Genomic DNA, 27,815 nt, shown 5'->3' with positions numbered 1-27,815 from the left:
CCTGTGGCATCTCTAGACCTTCTCCACACTCTAGTGGACTAGAGCTTTATCTTCTTTGAAGAGGTCTGAATCTCAAGGGTGGGCTCTCTTCCAAATTCATCCCTTTCTTGTATACTGTCTGTCAGGCACAAGAAGTAATAACTATTACCCTGTATCTGCTATTTTTATATTCTTCAGAGCTCTTTCCACTCCTTAAATTTCTTATTAGTAATTCTTTATTTTAATTCATACTTACTCAAACTACTATGTTTCTGTTTCTTGACAGGGCCCTGACAGAATTGGTATCAAGAGTCAGGCAATCCGGGCAGCCTGGTGGCTCAGCAGTTTAGCGCCACCTTTAGCCCAGGGCCTGATCCTGGAGACCCGGGATCGAGTCCCACGTCGGGCTCCCTGCATGAAGCCTGCTTCTCCCTCTCTCTGCCTCTCTCTCTGTGTCTCTCATGAATAAATAAATAAAATCTTAAAAAAAAAACAAAAAGCTTACATTAAAACAAACAAACAAAAAAAAAAGAGTCAGGCAATCCCAGAAGATAAACCTCCAAATGTGTTATGGTGATTAGTTTGGTCTTTGGGTTTAAGTGCAGTGTGAATAAGAACCTAGTTGATGGGAAACAGGATGCTATTGACGCATGGCCTGCCACAGCAACACAACTAATTGAGCCCTCTTTGATCGGTGAACTGCAAACTGAAGCAAGTAACCTGGGAGCCCAAGAAGCTGTTGTAAATGCTCAGGCAATAATGCGGACTACAACAACTGCAGTAGGAATAGGTTCTCCGAAACACAGAGTGCTTCCTGAAACACAATGGCAAACTCAAGTCTCAAGCTCTGACAGCCAGTCTGGGAACCTGAGTTTACATCACAGATACAAAGAATCTCTTATTTGCCTATTAGCCAAGGCTAATATTGTTAAGAAAATCAAACGAAAAAAGTTCAATACAAGGCTTGAAACACACAGTCTCACCAAGTTTCTCATGTGTAGTCAGGACACTGACTGGAAAAGATCAGAATAATGACACTTGGATGGAGACATTTGGTTATATCCAGATGAGTGTGACCATCCTGAAACCCCAAGCCACTCTCAGCCTTGCTTACTAGTGAAGGAGTGTGCCTTCTGGTGCCTGAGGATACTAGTCTTCCTGATTCAAAACCCCCAGAAAAGTTCACCTGGGGCAGATGCCTTGAAAGAGGATGCTCATTTTCCTCATAACACATAACTACCCTCTGTTGCCTCTGGGCCCATAACTATGGCCAAATCTCAGTATGCTCTAGGGTAGGGTTTGGTAAGCTACAGTCCATGGACCAAATCTGCCCTACCATCTGTTTTCATATATGGCCTATGAAGGATTTTTACATTTTTAAAAAACAGAACTCTATTTTTAAGAGTAGTTTTAGGTTCCCAGCAAAATTGAACAGAAAATACAGAGATTTCTCATAAAACCTCTGCCTCTCCCACACACAGTCCTCTGCCCCCATCAACATCTCCTTGAGCATGGTACATTGGCTACCATCAATGAACTCACACTGACACATCATTATCACCCAAGTCCATAGAGTTTTTACATTTTTAAAATGGTTTTAAAAAGACAATTTTCTGACATGTGAAAATTATGTGAAACTCACATTTCAGTGTCCATAAATAAAGTTTTACTGGAACATAGCCTGCTCATTTGTTTATGTATTATCTATGGCTGCTTTTGTGCTACAACTGCAGTTGAGTATTTGTGACAGAGACTGTATGGCCTGCAAAATCTAAAATATTTAAATCTGGACCTCTGCAGATAAATGTTTACCAACCCAGATCTAGGGAGACAGGTATATACTATGATCCTGAATATAACAGCCTGTACACCAAAAAAATTATAAGATTCTGGTAATGAGGGGAACAAGCATAAAAATAGATTCTAAGGATGTCTGACCACAGGAAGTAGGATATAATTCTATATTGGATTTAATATATTGGGATGGGCTCACTCACTAGAGATTCCAAATTTAATGTGTTAGCTTATGCAGCTGAAAGTAGCTCTAAGCAGCTCATTCAATTGGTCGCCTAAAATTTGGACCTAAAAGTGAACTACATTTAATGAGGTAGAGTTGCCAAAGCTTCCCCAGCAAGATGTAAAGAAAAAAATCCAAAGGCTTAAGGAGATAGAAGTGCTGGAATAGATTTTTTTATGTATGGCCTAAGTCACACAAGAAGGCCCAAGAAGACATTCCTTTAACTAAGGAATTAAATACATTAGTGAGGGTGCCTGGGTGGCACAGTCAGTTAACCATCTGACTCTTGATTATGTCTCAGGCCCTGATCTTAGGGTTTTGAGATTGAGCCCCAAACTGAGCTCCACACTGGGCATGGAGCCTGCTTAAGATTCTCCCTCTTGGGGCACCTGAGTGGTTCAGTCAATTAAGTGTCTGCCTTCAACTTAGGTCACGATCCAGGAGGTCCTGGGATCAAGACTCAAGTCAGGTTCCAGGCTCCTTGCTCAGTGGGATGTCTGCCTCTCCCTCTCACCCTCCCCCGACTTGTGCATATGCTCTTTCTAAAATCTTAAAAAAAAAAAAATTCTCCCCCTCCCCTCCTGCTCACATGCATGCTCTAGAAAGAAAGAAGAAAGAAAGAAAGAAAGAAAGAAAGAAAGAAAGAAAGAAAGAAAGAAAGAAAGAAAGAAAGAAGAGAGAGAGAAAGCCTGCCCCAAAACATTAGTGAAGGAGCACTTGCATCCTTGAAAAGCTCTGTGGTTATTCTCCTTTGTAGTATGTACCTGTCCTCCCTAGACTTAGGTTGGCAAATTATCTGTAAAGAGCCAAGTGTAAATATTTCATGCTTTGCAGGCCATACACTCTCTGTCACAGTCCATAGGTAGGACTATGAAAGATGTCATCACTGAAGGGGGTTTCCAGATTTCAACAGGGAGTATGAGATCTTAGAATAGCAGAGGCCAAGTGGTAGTACTTAAAAGTCAAAGATGAAAAAAAAAAAAAAAAAAAAAGTCAAAGATGAAGTGGGTATATTGACCATAAAAGGCAGCAGGGTTATATCAGTAATCAGAACACACTGGCCCACCAGGATCTTTAGTGGTACTAAATTGATCACAGCATTCCATAAACACCCTATTAAAATATGGATTGATCTATATAATAGGGGAAAAACTACTTCAAATCGTAAAAACCACCTTTGAAAAGTCATGACCCTCTCATCCAGTTCCCAGATCCAAGACAATTCACAAACCCAAAAACCCTTAAGGAGAAATCCAGTAATTTCCTTCCACAAGTACAAATTATGAATCTTCCTCCAAGCTTCTTCAAAGGCCAATTACTAGAGTGACTGGGTAAGAGAAAAGGAAATACCCAGACCTTTCAGGGATTACTAATTCCTGGGGACCCAAAATGCTTTGCCAGTCAAAGTGAGAGCTTCTGATAGGTAATAGATGGAGTGCTTAGCTCAAGTCCAACTCACAGTGAACCCAGTTGTTGCACAGACCTATTTTATGGTTATTTCCTTAGCTCCTAGATAAATAACTGGGAACAGACATACTCCGCAATTGGCAGAACTCCCATACTGGCTTCCTCCACATAACATTACCAGTTGGCAAACCCAAATGACAAGAGTCATAATGTGAAGAGCTAAGTGGAAATCCCCTAGAACTTTTCTTCCCTATCACAATACTAAACCAGAAGCAACACCACACCCCTAAGAGAATTAAACCCATTGATGCCACTATCAAAGACTTAACAGCAACAACAATAACAAAAAAGGTGGTGTATCTATCACATCCCCAATTAACAGTTTGGCCTGGCTAGAAGTCAGATGGATCTTGAAGAATGACTGAACTCTATCTTAAACTTAATCAGGGGGTTACTCCATCTGGCAGCTGATGCCCCAGACGTAGCATCTTTAGTGGAGCAAATCAACATACTTCTTACACACACCTACTGACAGGGCTAATGTCTTTTTTTTTTTTTTTCCCAACACCAACTTGCAAGGATCACCAGAAGCTCTTACCTGTCTTTTATCATGCTTATGGACCTTGCCTCAGGGTTACATCAATTCTACTTTAATTACCTTAATACAGCCCAGAGACTTTGAACCTCAAGGCATTCCAAAAAATATCACACTAGCCCACTACATTGACATTATGCTAAATGTGTCTGATGAGTAGAACGTAGCAAATACAGATGCTTTAGTAAGACATATGCAAACTTAGGGGATACGAGATAAACCACAAAAAATCAAAGACCCTTCATAAGACTTCCCTTCCAAGGTAAATGATAAGTTACAACAACTCACTCACTAACAATGAAAACGGAGGTACAGGGATCCCTGGGTGGCGCAGCGGTTTGGCGCCTGCCTTTGGCCCAGGGCGCGATCCTGGAGACCCGGGATCGAATCCCACATCGGGCTCCCGGTGCATGGAGCCTGCTTCTCCCTCTGCCTGTGTCTCTGCCTCTCTCTCTCTCTCTATGTGACTATCATAAATAAATAAAATTAAAAAAAAAAAAAAAGAAAACGGAGGTACACTGCTTAGGAGGCCTTTTTAGATCTTGTAGGCAACAAATATCACATTTGAGTGACCTTCTTTAATCTATCTACAAAGTATCTAAAAGGCTGGTCCCCAGAGCTTCTCTTGCTCTGCAGAAAGTCTGGACTGCAGTTCAAGCTGATGTGTCATTTGGGCCTTACGATCCAGTAGATCCAATGATACTTGAAGTATCCATGGCAAACAGAGATACTGAATGAGGACTCTAGCAAGCAAGAATAAGAGAATCACAGCCCAAACTTCCAGAATTTTAGAGAAAAATGTATCTTCTCTTCTGTAGACAACTATTCACCTTTTCAGAAGTAGTCAGGCTTTCTTTTGGGTGTTGGTAGAGACTAAATGCCTAAACATGGGCATAATGTGTCCATGTGACCTGAGCTTCTCATCATAAACTGGATGTTATCTAACCCACCTAGCCATAAAATTGGGCATGTGCAGTACCAATCTATCATCAAGTGGAAATGATATGTAAGAGACTAAATTCCAGCAGGTCTGAAGATATGAATAAGTTACATGAGAAGATACCTCAGATACCTAATTCAAAACTGACTCCTGTCACATTGCCTCTTCTCCCTCAACCCATGCCAATGGCCTCCTATGAATTTCATTAAGACTAGCTGAATAAAGAAGAAAATCCAAAGTCTGGTTTATATATGGGTCTGCAAAAAATGATGGTACAGATATAGCACATAGCCTCACTTAAAAGGTAACCCTGACAGGCCAGTGGTGAACCACCACCCTTCCAGGGGGCATAACTTTGTGCAGTACATTGTTCCCTCTGCCTGAAGAGAGATGGTCAGAGCAAAGATTTACACTGATTATAAATAATTATTAAGGATTTTGTTGATTGGTTAAAGACAGAGGGAAATGGTGACAAGGAAATCTGGGGAAAATACATGTGGATAAAACTCCCACAATGAGCAGAATCTAAAATATTTGTGCCCCATGTGAATAATCAATAAAGAGCAGTCATTGTGGAAGAAGCCCTTCATAACCCAGGGTCAACAAAATGATATACCTATGTTTATCAGTCAGCTTCTTTCCCCAGTGACCAAAGCACCTCCTCGGTGGACCCATGAAAAAGTGGCCATGGTGGCAGGGATGGAAGTTATGCATGGGCTTAACAACAGGAACTTCCCTTAAACAAGGCTGACCTGGCTAAAGCTATTGCCAAGTGTGTAATCTGTCAATTGCATAGGCCAACACTAAGCCTCCCAACATGGCATAACTCTCAGGGAGACTGGCTATCTGGTGGCGAGCTGATTATACTAAGCATCTTCCATCATAGAGAAGAGGAAGAGATTTGTCTTCACTGGATAGACATGTATTCTGGATATATATTTGTCTTCTCTGCCTATGATATTTCTGCCAGCACCACCACCCATGGACTCAAAAAATGCCTGATTCGCCAACATGACATTCCATAAGAATTGTCTCTGATCAAGAAAGTCATTTCACAGCAAAGTGAAAAAAAATGGGTTCATGCCCAGGGAATTAACTGGTATTATTACACTCCATCACCCAGAATGGCCGGTCTAATTAAAAGATGGAATAGCAAAAAAAAAAAAAAAAAAAAAAGAAAAGAAAAGATGGAATTGCTTACTGAAAACTCAGATACATTTTTAGTTGAAAGACAAGATCCTTAAAAAAATGGGTGACTGCTTTGAACTGAAGACCTTACAGGCCAGATAATATGTAGGTCTGGGAATCAAGAGAAATCACTATTATATCCAATAACTCACTCATAGAATTTTTGCTTCCACTCCTGACAACTTTGAGATGTCCTAATTTGAAGATCTTAGTCCCCTAGGAGGGAATGTACCTACCAGCATACACAGTAACAGTTCAACTGAATTAGAAAATGAGACTCCCACCTGGCCTTTTGGGACTCCTTATTCCACTGAACCAAAAGGCAGAAAAAGTGGTTATCCTACTGGCTGGGATGACTGAGCTTAATTATCAGGGGAATTGGATTGCTGCTACACAGTGAAAGGAAGGAAGACTATGTATGAAACACAGGGGATTCATTGAGATACCCCTAATACTTCTATGCTCATAACAAGGTTAATGGAAAACTAGATCTATATCAAAAAGGCCAAACTACTAAGCAAACAAAAGTCTGAAAGTTTGGGGGATTTCACAAGGTAAAGAACTTCAACCAGTTGAGATTCTGGCTGAGTACAAGGGAAACAGGAATAGAAGCTAAGCATCTGACTCATGATCAGAAGTCATGATCTCAGGGTCATGGGATTGAGCCTCGTGTTGGGCTCCACACTCAGTGAGGAGTCTGCTTGAGATTCTCTCTCCCCCTGCCCCTTACCCCACTCATTCTCTCAATCTCTTAAATAAAATAAATGAAATCTTTATTTAAAAAAAAATCAGATATCAATTATGGTGTCATGACTAATTCTAAGAATAAGAACTGTGATGGCTTTGCATATTTTCTCTTTATTTTGTGTTTATTTATACAGTCTAACCACTTTTCTTCTACTCTCCTTTTTCCCATCAAAAAAGTTGCCAAAGGTTAACTTTGCAATCAGTCTCTTGACAACAGAATATTCAGTGAACTGTGATTTGAAGGGTGAATAATACATCCAGCAATGGAGATAATGAGTAGAGTGACTAAACATTTTCTCATTTGGGAAAAGGATGAAAGCTTCATTGTATGAGAGAGTTCTATCTCATTAGATGGAAATATATGAGTTGTTCCACTGATATATGGGAGCTCAAATGTATGTGGAAAGGTGCATATGGAAACTAAGTAGCCAAAGGGGTGGACTGTGCCAGTTACCAATGCACTGCCTCTTAGACTCAAATCTTCCCATTATTGCCTTGCTTGTGATAATGGGGCTGGACCTTATAAAAACATTTCTGCTTTATCAGTTGGCTTATTAGCTTAGTAGATGGTGCTGGAGGATGGGGTTTCTCTTCCTGCTTCCTGTGTGCTTTTCCATCTTCTTGCTCCCACAGTGCTCTGTTGGTGTTTTAGTGGGTATTCACATAAGCATCTTCTGAAGCAAGCTCCATCAGTGACCCAAAGCTGGCTATCTGATGATTCAGCAGTACTTCAATGTATAGCTTCCTATTTGCCAACTTTGGCTTATATCACCTCAACAAACATCTTTACCATCCCCTGAAGACATCTAAGAAACTAGCTTTGAAGGAGAACACTCTTCTAAATTTCTCTTTCCTGTGTTCTCAGCCTGAGTCCTAGAGGTAGTAAATGTTCCCTGTAACTGCTATTCTGGTATTCTTAGACTTTTCTTAGCCCTTAATTCCCTGGGCACCTGGGTGGCTCAGCTGGTTAAGTATCTGCCTTCAACTTGGGTCATGATCCTAAGAACCTGGGATGGAGCCCCACTTCAGGCTCTCTGGTCCGTGGGGAGTCTGTTTCTCCCTCTCCCTCTATCCCTTCCCCCTCCTTGTGCTCAATCTCTCTCTCTCTTGCTAACTCAAATAAATAAAAATCTTTAAAAAAAAAGTAATTCCCGGGGGGATCCCTGGGTGGCTCAGCGGTTTGGCGCCTGCTTTCAGCCCAGGGCATGATCCTGGAGTTCTGGGACTGAGTCCCACATCACGCTCCCTGCATGGAGCCTGCTTCTCCCTTTGCCTGTGTCTCTGCCCCTCCCTCTCTCTCTCTCTCTCTCTCTCTCATGAGTGAATAAATAAAATATTAAAAAAAAAAACTAATTCCCCCCCCTTTTTTAAAGACTTATTTATTTATTTATGAGAGAGAGAGAGAGAGAAAGGGGGGGAAGGCAGAGACACAGGCAGAGGGATAAGCAGGCTCCATGCAGAGAGCCCGAGGCGGGACTCGATCCCGGGACTCCAGGATCACGCCCTGGGCCAAAGGCAGGTGCTAAACCGCTAAGCCACCCAGGGATCCCCACTAATTCCCCTTTGAAATTACCATGTGGTATTTCTCCTGATTAGACCCTGACTGATAAGGATATTGAAAGAGCAAAAATCTGTGAGATGGCTTAAATCCATATAAGAAATGGGGGACAGAACGGTATTTTTTTTTAAAGATTTTATTTATTTACTCATAGAGACACAGAGAGAGAGAGAGAGGCAGAGGCACAGGCAGAGGGAGAAGCAGGCTCCATGCAGGGAGCCTGACGTGGGAATTGATCCATGGTCCCCAGGATCAAACCCCGGGCTGCAGGCGGCGCTAAACCACTGCGCCACTGGGGCTGCCCCAGAACGATATTTAAACCTAAGAAAATAAATCAGAAGGCACATGTTAATTTCTAATTAAAAGGCTATCATGTGCACAAGAGAACATACTGTATCTTTCTGCTCAGCACCAGTCACAGCAACGGCTGCTTCAAGAGAACATCTCTTTATTTTCCACAGAAAAACTGAAGACCAGAAATATTAACTGTTATTAACCAGAAAGCAGAACTCTTCAATGAAGACCTGTAAGGGGTTGAACATCAGTACTTACATTTCCAATTTGCACAGCTTTGTGTCTTCTCATTTCATTTTAAATTGCTGAAAAGCTACTGGAGAACCAGCCATGCCAGGTTTTTGCAGTGACAAAAGTCCTAAGTTAATTTTCTCACAAGAAACAAAAGCCCTTCCCTTCAGTTTGCCTGAAATTCTTTTAAAGAGTCACCTTCAATTTTGTCCTCTAGAAATAGAGCATCTCCAAAGACACAATGGACACCAGACATGTTCTATTTACATCCAATTAAAATAGTTATATAATCATTTAACTAGGAATGGGGGCTGATGACCAAACAGAGAGTGATTTGTTGGTAAAACCACTTCCTGGGCTGAATCCATAAGGTCTTTTGATGTGGACATTAATCATCATCCTCATATCAAATTACATTTATTAACCCCTTCAACCATGTTACAAAGCACTGAAAATAATTTTCTGTTAACCCCAGCAATTTTTATTATTCTTTGCCTCTTCAAGCTTGAGGAGGGCAAATAACTTTCCCAAGAGACCCAAGCTTATAGGGGGCACATCTACATCTGCTTTTCCCACAGCTTTCTAAATCTTAAAAAATCACTAAGAGGGACTCGTTTCCAGAAAGACATGTACCAATACCTGACCAAAAATACTGCAATTATATGTGGTCTTGCTCTTAAATTTCTTTTCCCCTGTGAGGTCTGAAACAAACAGAAAGAACCAACTGCTCAAAGATGCTGGTTAAGAGAAAAGAAGGAAGCATGATCAAATTGCTTATGGCACATCACAATATACAAAATTTAAGTTAGACCATCGTTCTGTTTCTACACAAAATAGCACGGTGCTCTATTGCTCTTCTCAACATTCAACACAACAGTCATTACAGTCTAGACAGAAGCTTGTGATTTTTTTTTCCCACAGCATGGAAAGATCATAGCACAGGCTATTACTACAAGTATTTTTTTCAACCTCGGTGACAATGTTTTAGCCATGAGAAAATGTGTCAGGTAAAGAGGGAGGTGGAAAGTCATTGTAAATGTAACATTGTCAGGGCAATGGGAGTAACATCGGAGGAAATGGGTTAAAATAACACGTACTTGGGCTTTGCCCTGAAAGACCGGAAAGGATACATCTTTATCCTGGATAACTTAGAAACTGCCTGTTACATCTCTTACATGCTAGAGAAACACAGCAAGTAATTCTATAGGGGGATGTCCTGATCTCCTTTAGAATGAGCAGGAGACACACGGTAAAAGAAGTACCCCTCTGCTGCCAGAGTGAGCTCTTCTCTCTGCCTTAGCCAGTACCTCGATGAGGAAGCCCTCCCCATATCCCCATCACCTACTTTATGTCCTTTTAAACCCTTCCATCTTAGTACATACATCACTGCAAATTCAGGACAGACTTTCTTGGAGCCACATTTCTTTCCTTTGGGAGTTTTTCTTTTTTAAAAATTGCACATTCAACAACACGAGTCATTCAATAGCTACTGAGCACATACTATGATGCCAAACACTGTTCTAGGTGCTGGACCACAGCAGTGAACAAAACAGAAACTCTATCCCTGTCATAATATTTATCTTCTAGCAGGGAAAGTGAGACAATAAGCAAGATAAATCATTAATCTGTACAAATTATAAAGTGACAAGTACCATGGAGAAAAATGAAAGCAGGGAAGTTGGGAGAGAAAAACAGAAGGGGTGTTCTTAGATAAAACAGAGAAAGACTCACTCAAAAGGTACAGAGTGAACTACAAGTATATCTGAGGGAAGAACAATCCAGGGAAAATAGCCAGGGCTCAGAGCCCAAAGTAAGGGCCCACCTGGCTTGTTCAGTAACAGCAACAAGAACACCAATGAAGCAAAGCTAGCAAAGGGGAGGGCTGACAAGGGTATCACATAGCCTTGTGGCAACTGGTAAGGACTCTGGCTTTTACTTTGAGATGGGAAACCACTGGAAGGGTTTTAAGCAAAAGAGTAAAGTGATCTATAAACAGGACCACTCTGGATACTGTTGAGAATATACTGTAGGGAGCAAACAAATGGAGGTGGGAGACTAATTTGGGAGGTTATTATGGTAGTGAAGAAAGGGGTCCAATCAGGCAAAAAACAGTGGGGGTGGTGAGAAGTGGTCAGGCAGATAATCTTCCAGGTAGATTTTTCTGACAAACCAGATGTGGGGTGGTGCAAGATAAAGAGATAGGGGAAGGGACGCCTGGGTGGCTCAGCAGCTGAACATCTGCCTTTGGCTCAGGTCGTGATCCTGGGGTTCTTGTTCTTGGATCAAGTACCACACTGGGCTTCCTGCAGGGAGCCTGCTTCTCCCTCTGCCTATGTCTCTGTCTCGGTCTCTCATGCATAAATAAAATCTTTTTTTTTTTAAATATGCTGTTTATTTATTTTTTTTATTTATGATAGTCACACAGAGGGAGGCAGAGACATAGGCAGAGGGAGAAGCAGGCTCCATGCACCAGGAGCCTGATGTGGGATTCGATCCCAGGTCTCCAGGATCGTGCCCTGGGCCAAAGGCAGGCGCCAAACTGCTGCGCCACCCAGGGATCCCCATAAATAAAATCTTTTTTTTTTTTTTTAAACTTTTTTTTTTTTTTTTTTTTATGATAGTCACAGAGAGAGAGAGAGAGAGAGGCAGAGACACAGGCAGAGGGAGGAGCAGGCTCCATGCACCGGGAGCCCGATGTGGGATTCGATCCCGGGTCTCCAGGATCGCGCCCTGGGCCAAAGACAGGCGCTAAACCGCTGCGCCACCTAGGGATCCCCCCATAAATAAAATCTTAAAGAGAGAGAGAGGGATAGGGGAAGTCAAACATTTAGGCTGGGCAACTAGAAGAACATTGTATTTCCATTTAATGAACGGGGAAGCAGGTTTTGGGTTTTGTTTTTTCTGTTTTGATTTTGGGGTGGGGGGTAGATTCGGTTCAGTTTAGGACATCTCATGTTTGTGATGTCGACTTTATATCCAAATGCAGATTTCAAGTTCTAATTTCAAATTTCCCTAGTACTCATCCAACCTCCTCGTGAAATTTAACTATTATTACACATCTGTTCCTACCAAATGTTCCTTATAACTCTTTATCATTTAAGCAATATTTACATATTTGTGTATTTCTCTCTGCAACTGGACAAACTAAAATCCACAAGATAGCTAATACATAAAGAATTACTGTGATTCTAGGGAGGTCTGTAGTGTATATGATGGTTAACTTGAAAACATCTTTTTTATTGAGCTCATTTATTTATTTTTACCATTTTTTATTTTTAGCATTTTTATGTATACACTTCAGTAGCCATTAAGTACATTCACAATGTTATGCAAACTCACTGCCATCCATCTCCAGAACTTTTATCATCTTGCAAAACTTAAACTCTGTCCCAAACTTTCTGTCTCTATGAATTTGACTATTTCTATAGGGAATCTATATAATCATATAAGTAGAATCAGTATTTGTTCTTTTGTAACTGGCTTCTTTCACTCAGTATAATGTCGTCAAGGTGCACCCATATTGGAGCATGTATTTGCTCCACATTTTATTTTTCCTTCCATCCATCCATCAGTGGGCATGTGGGTTGCTTCCACCTTTTGGCCATTTTGAATAATGCTGCTATGAACACAGGTGTATAACTATGTCCAAGTCTCTGCTTTCAATTCTTTCAGGTATATACCCAGAAGTGGGATTGCTGGATCATTCAGTAATTCTAATTTTTTGTAAAACTTCCAATCCACTTCCTATAGCGGTTGCACCACTTTATATTCCCACCAATTGTGCACAAAGGTTCCAGTTTCCCCACATCCGTACCAACACCTGTTATTTTATTTACATTTTTTAGAAAATAGTCATCCTAATGAGTGTGAAGTGATATTTCATTGAGGTTTTGATTTGTATTTCCCTAATGATTAGTGATGTTGAGCATATTTGCATATGCTTATCCCTATTTGCAGATCTTCTGTGGGGGAACTGTCTATTCAAGTCCCTTGCACATTTTTAATCTAGTTGTTTGTTTATGTGTTGTGGAGCTATAGGCATGTTTTATATACTCTGGATATTAATCTCTTATTCAGACATATATTTTATGAAAATTTCCCCCATTCTGTGGGTTGCCTTCTACTGATAGTGTCCTCTGATGCACAAAAGTGCATAAGTTCAACTTTGATGTGTACAGTTTATCTATTTTTACTTGTGGACTGTATTTTGGTATCCTACTCAAGAAATTACTTCCAAATCCAATGCCACGAAGCTTTTGCCCTATGTTTTCTTCTAAGAATTTTATAGTTTTGGCTCCTATGTTTAGTCTTTAATCCGTTTTGTGTTAATTTTTGCATATGGTGTAAAGTAAGGGTACAATGTCACTCTTTTGTGTATGGATATACAGCTGTCCTAACACACTATTTGTTGAAATCATTTGACTAAATTTTCAAGGATTTATTTCTGGGCTTTCTATTCTATTCCTTGATTTATATGTCTATATTTATCCGAGAACCACACCATTTTGATTACTGTAGCATTGTAATGAAGTTCTGAAATCAGGAAGTGTGAAATCTCCAACTTTATTCTCTTTCAAGACTGTTTTGGTTATTTAGGGTCCTTTGAGATTCCATATAAATTTTAGGATTAAAAAAAAAATTTAGGATAGATTTTCCTATTTCTACCAAAAAATTGGTTGGATTTTGAAAGAAAAAAATCGGGATCCCTGGGTGGCCCAGCGGTTTGGTGCCTACCTTTGGCCCAGGGTGCAATCCTGGAGACCCAGGATCGAATCCCACGTCGGGCTCCCAGTGCATGGAGCCTGCTTCTCCCTCTGCCTATGTCTCTGCCTCTCTCTCTCTCTAGGACTATCATAAATAAAAATAAATAAATAAATAAATAAATAAATAATAAATAAATAAATAAATAAAAATTGAAAGAAAAAAATCATCTTTTGAAAAAGCATTTAAATCTTCCTACCAATGACTGACATTTTACTGCTGCTTGGGAAGCTCCTAGAAGCTCACAGTTGTAGCAATCATTTGTAAATATGCTTTTATCCACAGCCTAGAATTTTTCAAAAGGAATTAATCCATGAGCACTGTAAAAACCATGTAGGAGTTAATTATTCAAATTTTTCCTTTAAAACATTAGAGCCGTTGGGACGCCTGGGTGCCTCAGTGGCTGAGCGTCTGCCTTCAGCCCAGGGCATGATCCTGGGGTGCTGGGATGGAGTCCCACATCAGGCTCCCTGCATGGAGTCTGCTTCTCCCTCTGCCTAAGTCTCTGCCTCTCTCTCTCTTTCTCTCTCATGAATAAAACCTTTAAAAAATAAAAAATAAAACATTAGAGCCTTAAAATACATGAATTAAAAACTAATCAAACTGAGAAATAAAAGACAGTTCAACAATGATTATTGGAGACTTCAAAATCCCACTTTCAATAATTAATAGAACTAGAGAGAATACCAATAATGAATAGTGGACCTGAATAACATGATAAACCAACTAGACCTAACAGATGTTTTATGGAACATTCCATGCAACAACAGCAGAATATACACTCTTCTCAAGTACACATGGAACATTTTTCTAAGACAGACCATATGTTAGGCCATAAAACAAGCCTGAATATATTTAAAAGGACTGAAATCATACGAAGTATGTTCTACAACTACAATGGAATGAAATTATAAAATGTCAACTGAAGGCAGTTTGTGAAATTCACAAATAGTGGAAATTAACAACACACTTAAGTTACCAATCAAAGAAATCACACACAATCAGAAAACAGTTTAAATGAAAATGAAAACATGAGACACCCCAACTTATAAGATACAGATAAAGAAGTGCTTAGAGGGAAATTTATAGCTGTAAATACCTACATTAAAGGGAGGGTTTAAAAATAAATCACAAATCAATAACATAATTTTCCACCTTAAGAAGCCAGAAGAGGGCAGCCCTGGTGGCGCAGCGGTTTAGTGCTGCCTGCAGCCTGGGGTATGATCCTGGAGACGCAGGATCGAGTCCCATGTCGGGCTCCCTGCATGGAGCCTGCTTCTCCCTCTGCTTGTGTCTCTGCCTCCCTCTCGCTCTTTCTGAATAAATAAATAAATAAATAAATCAGAAAGAAAGAAAGAAAGAAAGAAAGAAAGAAAGAAAGAAAGAAAGAAAGAAAGAAAGAAAGAAAGAAAGAAAAGAAAGAAAGAAAAAAGAAACCAGAAGAGCAAACTAAGCCCAAAGCAAGCAGAAGAAAGGGAATAATAAAATGAGTGAAAATAAATGAAGTAGAAAACAGAAAAACAGAGAAAACTCAACAAAACCAAAAGTTGATCCTTTGAAAAGATTGACAAATTTGACAAATCTTTAACTGTACCGATCAGGAAAAAGAGACAGGACTGAAATTACTGAACTCAGAAATCCAAGAAGAGATATCAACACCAATTTTACAGAACTAAAAGGGTTTATAAGGGAAAATTAGAAACGGCATGTCAACAAAGTAAAGATGAAATAGCCAAATTCCTTAAAAGAAAGGAACTAATGAAACTGATTCCAGAAGAAAAAATTAGGATGGAAAATTCCAGAACTAATTTTTGTGATTAGTTCTAGTTTCTAACAATTAGGTTCTGGAAATTAGTTCCATGATAGGTGGAATTCCTTCAAATTTCCTTCTATAGAATTCAAGAACCTCATTCCTTATGATAAGGCATAAACAGAGGAATCTTGTTGAATTAACCTCTTGGTTAATTAGACACCTCCCGTCCAATCTTACTTAAAAGTCCATGTTTTACTCTACCCAGCTGCATGTAGGTGTGATTTGATTGCCCTTTATTTCAACCAAACCAGAGTTTTCTGCCTCGTATCATTTCTGATGCTAGTGATGAGACATCTGCAGGCTGGCCAGAAAAAGTGCCAGAAGCACAACAGTTAACCAAGAAATGGCACAGGATTAAGGCCACTTTGTCCACAGAAGTGACAAAGTTAATAATACTTCATCATACTGGCTTTTCCTCTTTCCAATTTCACTCTTCCTAGCCCCCTACCCTTTGTTTCATGGCATCACTTCTCAAAATAAACTACCTACCTACATACAAAGCCCTTGCCTTGACTTGGATTTTCTACTAGAAAGTAGTGCCTTAAAAATGCCTTTATAGGGATGCCTGGGTGGCTCAGTGGTTGAGCATCTGCTTTTAGCTTAGGTCGTGAACCCATGGTCCCAGGATCAAGTCCTGCATGGAGCCTGCTTCTCCCTCTGCCTCTGTGTCTCTCATGGATAAATAAATAAAAATCTTAAAAAAAAAAAAAAAAAAAGGCCTTTATAGGTCCATTCCTTCCAACTGTCTTTGTGAGGCTTCATTAGCACTTAGAAGACCCACTGTGATATGACATACTATGGGAGAAAGAATACAGGGCTCATCAGCCTAGGATCAGTTTTGAGCTCTATTATTAACCTAACTTCTTCAAAAGAAAGACAAATATACTGTTACACATTCCAAAAAAAGTTTACAAATTCTAATGTATTATACAAATGAAAGTAATCCTTATTATTCATGAGATGTATCAGAAAAACCAGTTTGAGTCTACATTCAGGTAAAAATACAAAGTCAATATACCGAAGCTGAGTGTGAATATTAGTTGAGTAAAACTCCTCCGGCCTCTGACAGAATATGACTGTATCTGTGACGCTTTAATTTATTTTTAGAAAGGAGAATGTATTCATAATTACTTATGAAATTGCAAATGAAGAAAAATATTCTATTATCTACATATGCCTTTTGGCATAAGGTGGAGTTTCATTCCATAAAGAGAATCAAATCATATAAACAAAGTTATGGCTTAAAAAGTATATCAGAATAACAGATTCACTCAACACTCAGGAAGAAGCTGTTCTGTCTTATTCAATACCAAGCTCCAAAAAGAAACTAAAATAGGGACACCTGGATGGCTCAGTGGTTGAGCACCTGCCTTCGGCTCATGTTGTGATCCTGGAGTCCTGGGACCGGGTCCCGCATCGGGCTTCCTGTGTGGGGCCTGCTTCTCCTTCTGCCTAAGGCTCTGCCTCCCCCCCTCCCCCATGAATAGATAAATAAAATCTTTTTCTTAAAAGAAGAAAGAAACTAAAATCAAATGGCTCACTGTACAATTAAATGCTCTGTGCACAAGCTGGTTTTCAAGGGAGTCCTAAATATCCACGAATGGAATGTAACATATTGTATTAACGGGTGTATGTGGAATTTTCTGAGAAGTTTTACATTTTTACCAGAAAACCATGAACCAACAATAAAACTTCAAGAAACATTAGGTGTTTGTATTTTACTGATGTGTCTCCAACATGCATCTCATATCTGGAAAAAAGAAAGAAAAAAACCAAATCTTTATTTCCAGGATTCAAGGAGCAGGAAAGGAGAAAGGATGTCTTGCTGTGTCTACATCTAGGAACAGTGTCAGCTTTATGTTTGGGTTTCATTTATAAGTTATGTCAACTTAGAGGAGGGTTATAATAACTGTTTAGAAACTCTAACATTATAGATTTGTATTTCTTCTAAGATTTCACTTTTTTGGTTTCTCAGAATTTTTCTAATGCTAAATTCCTTGAATTCTATCTGATGCTACAGGAGACAATGATGAAACACCTGAGATCTCATTTGTGTCATTACATTCCAACAAAGCAAATTTTTTTAAAGATTTATTTATTCATTCATTCATAGACACAGAGAAAGAGGCAGAGACACAGGCAGAGGGAGAGGGAGAAGCAGGCTCCATGCAGGGAGCCCAATGTGGGACTCAATCCCAGGTCTCCAGGATCACACCCCAGGCTGCAGGCGGTGCCAAACCGCTGCACCACCAGGGCTGCCCCCAACAAAGCAATTTTATGTTTCCCTGCAGGCATGACCTAGGGGATTGGTATCACATCACATTCAGAACGCTTCTCACAATAAGAGACCACTTAGTCACAATGGAAACCAGCAGTAACACTGCATCTAGCTTAGCCTCCATGGTAGCAAAGACATTTACTTATACCACAAATAATTTGTGGTTAAGTCTTATAAAGACTTCAATTTAATGGAAACAGCGTCAATATAAAATTGAGGATAATCCACTCTTACATGTGACTTAGAAACGAAGTGGACATTCTGTTCCCACCCCATCAGTCCTGTGTCTTTGTCCAGAATCCTATCTAGCCTCCTAACTCCACCATATTATGAGGTCTACAAGGGGGAAAGAATCCAATAGTAGCCAGGTTTCATCACAATGGTTTTTGTTGTTGTTGTTTTTAAAAAGATTTTTATTTATTTTTGGAAAGACAGTGAGGAGGTGGTGAGGGGGGAGCGCAGAGGGAGAGAATCCTCTGACTTCCAGCAGAGCCCAGAGTCAGACATGGGGCTCGATCTCACAACCCGTGAGACCATGACCTGAGCCGAAATTGAGAGCCAGACACTTAACCTACTGAGCCACCCAGAAACCCCTCATCTCATTTTCATGAAAATGAATATACTAATAAGATCTGAGAATATAATATAATATATTAATCTCACCAAAAGGGTTAATCCTAGTGTAACTTGTAAGAAAGTGAGGTTCGTGAATTATTTATAGTATTTAAATTCTTGTGCTTATTTTATTTTTTTTTAATTTTTATTTATTTATGATAGTCACACAGAGAGAGAGAGAGGGGCAGAGACACAGGCAGAGGGAGAAGCAGGCTCCATGCACCGGGAGCCCGACGTGGGATTCGATCCCGGGTCTCCAGATCACGCCCTGGGCCAAAGGCAGGTGCTAAACTGCTGCGCCACCCAGGGATCCCAAATTCTTGTGCTTTAAACCTAAGAAGAGATTGTGTTAAGCCCTCTTAATAAAAGAAAACCTAAGATGGTGTCTGGCTGGCTCAGTTGGTGGAGCATGTGACTCAATCCTGGGGTGGTAGGTGAAGAGATTACTTAAAAACAAAATCTTAAAAAAAAAAAAAAAAAAAAAAGGAGAAAAAGGAGCGGTACCTGGTGACTCAGTCAGTTAAATGTCCGCCTTTGGCTCAAATCATGATCCCAGAGTCCTGGAATTGAGCCTGCAGCTCCTTGCTCAGCAGAGAGTCTGCTCTTCCCTCTCCCTCCCCCTGCTCGTTCTCTCTCTGACTCACTCTCTTTATAATATAATATAATATAATATAATATAATATAATATAATATAATATAATATAATATAATACAAAATAAAATAAAATGGAAATCTAAGAACACTAAATTGAGCTTTATTAACAAAAAAAAAAAAAAATGTCTGCCAAGAGGCGCCTAGGTGGCTCAGTCGGTTGGGTGCCTGTCCTTGGCTCAGGCCATGATCCTGGGGGTCCTGGGATTGAGCATCGTGTCAGGCTCCCTGTTCAGTGGGGAGCCTGCTTCCCCCTCTCTCCCTCTGCAGCTCCCTCTGTAGCTCCCCCTGCCTGTGATTGCTTGCACACATGCGCACTCTCTCTCTCTCTCTCTCTCAAATAAATAATCTCAAAAAAGAGAAATGTCGGCGAAGCTAAAAAAGATGTTTATACCACGCAAATTACCTTAGGCATAGAATTTTTCAATGTCTTAATTCAGCAACATACTGCATTTGCAAATCTACCTACTGCAAAGAAACACTAACCCAGAATGGATAGGGAGTTGGGCATTCTGTTGAATTCTTCCCAGTTGCAGCATACTAGAGATCATCAAATAATAAAGTTACAAACCTAAAATGTCATTGAATTTAACATTTTCAATTGATAATTCAGAAGCTATTTTAGGAAGACTGTGAACATGAATTTTAACTAACCATACATGTATCAGAAGGCATCTAACAATAATTGATATGCCATGAAACTCTTGAGTTAACCACATATTGCTGGTCTGCCAACTGTTTTTCTCATCAAATGCTATACAATATCAGTCATTTGGGCTTCTTAAGTCTTACAAATTCTGGATAAAAAGGAGGTACTCTGAGAATCAAAAAGTGACAACACGGTCAAAATGAAAATGCCTGGCAAAAAGTAAAAAGCCCACACAGTTATGAAATTATTACGAATGCGATCAGAAGCTTAGTTAGACTGAGAACTCATTTCTCAAGAGTCTTTATTTGCCAAACTCATGTCTTATTCACATCATACTTCAATAATTAAGACTCCAACCAAAATCCAGTCTGTTAGGTGTTAATGTAAGATGTTTATTAGTGAAATTTATTTAGCACAATGATCACATTAAAATGTCCCAATATACAAACTGTTGAAATCTAAAGTCACAAAATATATAAACTCAGGTACACGAATGAGATTATATAAAATATTATTTGTAAACAAAGTTCTACATCTTCAACATTGGGCCGAAAAAGGAAAAAAAAAAAGAGAGAGAGAGAAAGATTACATATAAAAAACATTATATTTCAATAGAACAACCCTGACAGATCTGGCAACCTCACACTTGGGTGTGACCACAATGGGGCAACACAGCATTTCCTTACAGAACTGGCTGCTTCATACAAAGCTATCTGTGAAACAAAATGAAACATCCAAGGAGAAAGAGAGCTAACAAGATATACCACATTTCAGCTGGCTAGTAGTAGAAAATTTCAATTCCATTAAAAAAAAAAACACATATAATGGGGGGAAAAAGTCAAACAAAAACAGCAAAATGGAAATAAAGATGGAATAAATCAAGGAGATGGAATGTGAGTGTGTCCCTTGACCACTGCTAGATTAGAGCTGCACCCAGGCTTCTCCAAACACCTGTCACTTAGACAAGCTGTAGAGACTAATTAGAAGTGATAGAAAAATGTCATCCATGATCCTTAAAAAGTTAGCATTACCAGTTTTGAAAAGTTCCCTAGCTAAAAAACCAAAACCAAATCAAACAAACACAAAGAGAACCAAAAAACATACTGAACAACTGCACCACAAAGGGAAAATGCCACATTTTATTTGATGGGTGCTCTCCTATGGTACGAGTTTTCTTTCATATTTTATCAAATGCTTAGAAGGTAAGCATCAGCATTTCTCTCTAAAATGTGCCTCCTTTAAGTGTCTTTTCTCCACTAACTCACAGAAGTCATTACAGGGATCAGTTTGAACTACCATAATAGTCTGATTTTTCCAGCTCAAATGCAATTCTGTGTCAAGAGAATCTAAAATAATGTACATCTCAAAATCTTCCTCAGAACATCCTGCCAATTATTTATTTTAATTTGAAACAATCAATAAGTTGATTGTTGAACTCCTCTAAGAGTTCAAAACATGGCCCAGGTTTTATATTCTATTTCTAAAAATCCAATCAAAGCTTATTATCTGAAAAGTTCCGCAGTACTTTTCCCAAATGGCTCTTCTAGGTTTTCTAGCTATTAGTGTGGGAAAATGAGACATAAGAGTAAGAAAGTCCCATTGGGACAATCTTCAGAATACACTGAGTATAAATGCTAATATACATGGTAAAAGTCTTCACATGTGGTCCACCAATCCCACTGGCATGCTGGCTGCCCCAGAGGTCAAAGGGATACCAGACATTATCTGAACAGAGTTCGAGTTCAATCTGATAACTATTTATTTCCTTAGAAAACTGATACGCTGGTTGTGGTTCTTCAGTGTACTGTGATGTATTTTCAGTCCCATGTTTTTACAGAAAAAGTTGTTTTCTTTCTGTATCAATATCCCAGTAGCCTAACAATACAGGGTTGCATTTTCTTTAACTTCTCAATTCTTGTTTTGATAGCTCATGACCATGTTATGAAAGTAACTTTAATTATAAGATTTCATACACAACAAAAGGTGATCAGATTTTCAAGAGAATCTAAGCCTCGAGACAAATAAACAATAATTTCGTCATAGAAACAATTCCAGCCCAACTTACAAATAACAAAAGATTGTTTAATTTGAGGAAATGCTTTTCAATGTTCAATCAGAGCTACTCTAAATTGGAAAACTTTAAATTAAAATAGCTATCATTATTCAGATTTTTAGTAAGGTGGAGAGAAACACCTGAAAGATTACCCTTCCCTAAAAGCAAGCTCATAGAGGGGGAGAGAAGGGAGAGGGAGAGGAAAAGGAGGGTCAGCTGCAGTACTGGTGGACTCAATCCCTTTATGAAAGCACATGTTCTCTTTTGGTGTTACGAGATCCTGATTCATTTTGAAGATCTGAAAACCAAATGGAAAAGGCCAACTCAAAATATTTAAAGAAAAGAAAAACATGAGATTGAATTAAATGATGAAATGAGTTTTAAAAGAGAACACGAAACAAAAGACCTTAAGATGACCTTTATAAAATACTAAAATTTAAAAAAAGAATTCATCTTGTACTTTGTGCTAACAAAGGGAAAGGAGGTTCCATCAAGCCCTGCAGAGCACAAGAAGAAGCAGGTGGTTTGCTCAGGCATCAGCAGAAATAGGCCCCGGAGAACTACCCTCAGCTTCTTTTACACCGTGTCCAGGAAGGAAAAGCAAAGCTCTGCAAAATGCTGAAGGTTTTAGAAGTGTAACGGTGCTTAGGAAAGATCACTGGCCTGGTGTTGCAGCAGCCCCAGTGTGGAGAGACACGCTAGGCTTCTAGGAGGAGAAAAATAGAAAGGGAGGAAGAAGTAGGAAGAGGAAGGAAAGGGCAGAAAAGCACAGGTCATTAGTAAACAGCAAGTTCAACATGGCAAGATGCTCATAAACCCTTTATAGCTATCAGTGGAGAGCTGGTCTGCAATTAGGACTAGAGACAAAATCCTGAACAAAACAGCAATGGGAATTTTCAAATGGTACTGGGCTACGTGCTCTGCTTTAGTAATGGCCAAATTAGAATAAGGTCACAACATGCTCCAGAAACATGCACTCTCAGTCCCCCTCCCTGTTCCTTCCCCACCCCGTGAAGCATGCAGATTTTCAAGCTGTCAAATGCAGAATGCACACATCTTCCCAAGTATGCAAACTACAGTCTAACTGCTGCCATAATGTCACTGGGCAGTTCATAAATATCTGAGTTCTTTTTTGTCACCAGGGAACTAAAAGTCTGAAAACAGTAAGGGCCAGGCTGCATGTTTTTCCAGTTCTTTTTTTTTCCCCCCTATGCTATTAGGAGTTGGGATGGGAAGCAACCGATACACAGAGTTTGTGCCTCTTCTGCTCATACTTGACATCTTGCTAGAGACAAAATATATTCTAACTTTGATAGCTATTTCCTTTCTGGGTGCAAATGGCACCAGCTCTTTCAACTGGCTCATCCAATCAACCTGCTCCAAGCCTTTCTTTTCCTTGGCATGCCCTCCTGGTTGAAGAATGCTGAACTTAACTCATTTTTTTTAAAAGTTCACATTCAAGCTTCTCCTTTAATCACCAGGATATTTCCATACATGCTTCCTTAAAACTGTATTACACAGATGACTTGGCTTTCGAAGCAAGCACAGAAACAGTCAATAATATAGCAAAGATGATCAAGGAAATAAAAAATTTCAGTTCACAAAACTGGAAGATAAAGTGGCACTTCTGGTTATTTTTATTTTTACCTTTCAAAGTAAAGAGTTTCTAAGTTATGAGCTGCTAATAAGGATGTCAATGTCACTGGGTAAAAACTACATTTGACACAAATGGAAAACAGCCATCTGTAAATCTATGGTACAAAGATATATACAACATTTCCAAAGGTCAGAGAATAAAGGATAAATCCTGGATTAATTGCTGTTGCTAACAGAAGGATCTCTGGAAGCCTTAAAAACCAAGAAATTGTATGGCGGCTCAAGAAAAGTCTTCTCCAGGCTGAGGCATGCATACAAGAGAAACACTGACACAACCCATATCTAGTGCTTGCCTCCAATGCAGGAATGCCAACCAAATGTTATACCCCAGTTAAGAGCACACAATGTGGCAAAGAACAATTTACTTGACCATTACATGTCTTTTCATTTGGGTCAACAGTGTCAACCTGATCACAACTGCAAAGTAAGTGCAGTTACTCACAAAAATACAACCTGACTCTCCTACCAGCTACCTAAGAGAAGATTTGCATAATACATTCCTATGAACCCTGCTACTGCTTCGAGAATTCTGCTCAATACAGACACATTGTAGGTCGGGGGCTGGTGCTAGTTATGAGGTGGGAAGCCACAGGACCTCAGTATTAGCTGATGGGAGTATCAAAGCCCTAGTTCATGGGCTAGGAGTTAGACACCGATTTCAAAAGTAACAGTTAAACAGGGGAAAAAATGAAAAGAAAAAGACTGAAGAATTTTAATTTGCGGCTCACAGGTTTCCTAACATCAAGCCATAGAAAGTAAGCTAAGTGCACTGTATAAAAGAGCTGTAGTGGCCAAAGGTCTCCAATATAACATATTTTGATGATGATTAGTCTGTATCTTATTATAAGCGTATTTTTAAGATTGATCCAGCTCTTGTGGATCAAACTACAACCAATAGTCAAGAAAAGTCCAAGGAAATTCACTCTTCTTTTCTGCTGTTGGAGATGTTATATGGCAGATGGCCCTGGATTTGTATACATCCAGCAAGAACAATAATACCTTCAGAAATAATTCTTGTGACAAGAATTCAATCCTCATAGGAGCTCATCAAGGTGTTTACTGTGACTGTTTAGGGAATGCTGGGATCCACTTACCTGCAGTATCATTGCCTTCTATTCCATGATCACCGTTGGCTAGCCCTGTTGGTTTCGATGGAGCACCTGCAACAACCACAAAGGATAATTACTCAAGGTGACAGACAGCGACAGGAAACACAGATTCGACGCTATCTAACCAGGTAGAATTCTGTCACTCTTCACAGCAGGAACTTAAAGCAGATAAAAATCTGTCTAAAAGTTAAAGACTCAATAAAAGAAAACCAGAAAAACAGAACAGAACAAAGTCATTCAACTTTATGATACTCAAACTCTACTCTATAGAACCATCCTTCTCAATAAGAATGCTGAAATCTTTTCTGTTCTATAAACTGTCAAAGATTACCATTTATATTCCATAAAACCATTATGAAGCACCACAGGTTCTGTATATGTGATTCAAATCCAATGCTACAAGGGCACAGGGCCATTTAAAACAACTCTCATGGGCAGCCCGGGTGGCTTGGTGGTTTAGCGCCGCCTTCAGCCCAGGGCATGATCCTGGAGACCTGGGATCAAGTCCCACATCGGGTTCCCTGCATGGAGCCTGCTTCTCCCTCTGCCTGTGTCTCTGCCTCTCTCTCTCTCCCCTCTCTGTGTTTCTCATGAATAAATAAATAAAATCTTTTAAAAAATAAAAATAAAAAATAAATAAAAATAAAACAACTCTCATGGGACACCTAGGTGGCTCAGCGGTTAAGTGTCAGCTGTCAGCTCAGAGCGTGATCCTGGAGACCCGGGATCGAGTCCCACGTCGGGCTCCCTGCATGGAGCCTGCTTCTCCCTCTGCCTGTGTCTTTGCCTCTCTCTGTGGGTCTTTCATGAATGAATAAAATCTTAAATAAATAGATAGATAGATAGATAGATAGATAGATAGATAGATAACAACTCTCACATAAAAAGTCCAGGGAGGGCATCATCATTGCTTCTGAGGGCGAGAATTACATGGTCACCAGTATCACTTCTGGAAGTAGAGAACAGTTTTTGGTTTTGTTCTTTAATATTAGTTATTCTAATAGAATACAGTTGTGCCTCATTCCCTAATAACTGAAGATGTTAAAAGCATCTCTACATGTGTTTTGCCATCCTTTTCTTTAGTGAACTGGTCAAATTTTTTGATCATTTTCATTTGGGTTGTTTTCCTCTTAATTGAGTGTTGAGGATTCCTTATATATTCTGAATACCAACCCTTTATCAGATGAATTCTACAAATATTTCCTCTCAGCTTGTAACTTGGATTTTCAATCTTTTTTTTTAAAGATTTTATTTAAAAAAAAATAAATAAATAAAGATTTTATTTATTTATTCATGAAAGATATAGAGACAGGCAGAGACACAGGTAGAGGGAGAAGCAGGCCCCCTGTGGGGAGCCCAATGGGGAACTCAATCCAGGACCCCAAGATCATGACCTGAGCCAAAGACAGATGCTCAGCCACTGAGCCACCCAGACGCTCCGGATTTTCATTTTCTTAACTTTATCTTTTGCAGAGCAAAAGTTTAAATTTTGATGAACTCTGGTTTTTCACTTTTCCCTAATGCCTTCTTAGGCTTTCAGTGAGGTATCTAAGAAATCTTTCTCTAGAGGCTCCTGGGTGGCTCAGTCGGCTGGGTGACCAACTCTTGATTTCAGCTCAGATCTTGATCTCAAGGTTGTGAGTTCTAGCCCCACAGTGACTCCATGCTGAGCGTGGAGCCTACTTAAAACTCTAAAAAACTTTGCAGTGCCTGGGTGGCTCAGTCAGTTAAGCATCTGCCTTCAGCTCAGATCATGATCCCAGAGTCCTGGGATCGAGCCCTTCATCAGGCTCCCTGCTCTGCTTCCCCCTCTCCCTCGACTTACTGTTCCCCTTGCTTGTACTCTCTCTCTCTCTGTCAAATAAATAAAATCTTTAAAAAATAATATATTAAACATTTTTAAAATATTATTTATTTATTAGAGATATATATAGAGAGAGAGAGAAGCAGGCTCCATGCTGGGAGCCTGACATGGGACTCGATCCCAGGTCTCCAGGATCACACCCTGGGCTGATGGCGGCGCTAAACCGCTAAGCCACTGGGGCTGCCCTAAAAAATTTTCGATAAAAAATTTTTAAAAGAAATCTTCAGGGGATCGCTGGATGGCTCAGCAGTTTAGCGCCTGCCTTTGGGCCAGGGCATGATCCTGTAGTCCTGGGATCAAGTACCGCGTCAGGCTCCTGGAGTGGAGCCTGCTTCTCCCTCTGCCTGTGTCTCTGCCCCTCTCTCTTTTTCTCTATCATGAATGAATAGATAAAATCTTTAAAAAAAGAAATCTTTGTCCAACCCAAGGTCATAGGATTTTTCTATGTTTTCCTCTAGAACTCTTAAGCTTTCAAATTTAGATCTCATACTGAGGCCTGTGATACATGATAAATTTTGTATATGATGTTAGATATGGTCTACATTTTGTTTTGTTTTGTTTGAAGATTTTATTTATTTATTCATGAGAGACACAGAGAGGGAGAGGCAGAAATATAGGCTGAGGGAGAAGCAGGCTCCATGCAGGAAGTCCAATGTGGGATTCCATCCCAGAACTCCGGGATCACACCCTGAGCCAAAGGTAGACACTCAGGCTGAGCCACCCAGGCATCCCTAGATTTTGTATTTTTGCATATGGACATCTAATCATTCCTGTATCATTTGTTGAAAAGGCTATCCTTATTCCACTTAATTGCCTTTGCATCTTTGTTGAAAAATCAACATCCATCCATATTACGTGTGGATCTATTTCTGGACTCTCTCTTCTATTCCACTGGCCTATAAATCTCTTCATTTTTCCAGTACTATACCATCTTGATAAATGAATCTGTACAGTCTTTAAAAGAAGTCATGTAAGTCCTCTAAGTGTTTTCCAAAATTGTTCTGGTTATTGTGGTTCTTTTGCTCTTCTATATCCTGAATGAAATTGCACTGACTATACAGATTAATATAAAGATGTACAACCTTTTCTCAAAGGCTCTAACATTTCAGCGACCTGTCTGGTTCTGCAATCAACTTGCCAACCCAAGAGTTTCCCATGAGTCATTCTCAAGAAGCTAACAGGAGATATTTTTCATTAAGACAAATAAAAATCTAGAATGTATGCTACAAAAATATAAAATGCAAGATTTTACTTTGAAAAACAAGAAACTACACTCTCCATCCTTCTGACTCCCACATATCCAAGGCAGAAATTTTTCACATAAACTCATTGAAAAGATCTTTCATTCTGTTATCTCAGATAACAGAGAAATAACTACAGAGAACATCCTAAAGAACAAGGGCAGCCCG

The 27,815-nt window shown here is 39.6% G+C and overlaps 1 protein-coding gene across 23 annotated transcripts in view; it reads right to left on the bottom strand.

Annotated features, from left to right (window-relative positions):
- MAP4 (microtubule associated protein 4) overlaps window positions 1-27,815 on the bottom strand; it is a 204,113-nt gene that overhangs the window by 89,697 nt on the left and 86,601 nt on the right. For all 23 annotated transcript variants that reach the window (XM_038566588.1, XM_038566578.1, XM_038566583.1 and 20 more), the window contains exon 3: window positions 24,528-24,593. In XM_038566588.1, the coding sequence (XP_038422516.1) occupies window positions 24,528-24,593 (66 nt within the window). The remainder of the gene's footprint in view (window positions 1-24,527; window positions 24,594-27,815) is intronic.

This window comes from Canis lupus, chromosome 20 (assembly GCF_011100685.1).
Source record: "Canis lupus familiaris isolate Mischka breed German Shepherd chromosome 20, alternate assembly UU_Cfam_GSD_1.0, whole genome shotgun sequence".
NCBI lineage: Eukaryota > Metazoa > Chordata > Mammalia > Carnivora > Canidae > Canis > Canis lupus.
The sequence above is the reverse complement of the archived record's forward strand: the minus strand, read 5'-3'. Positions and strand labels throughout refer to the sequence as shown.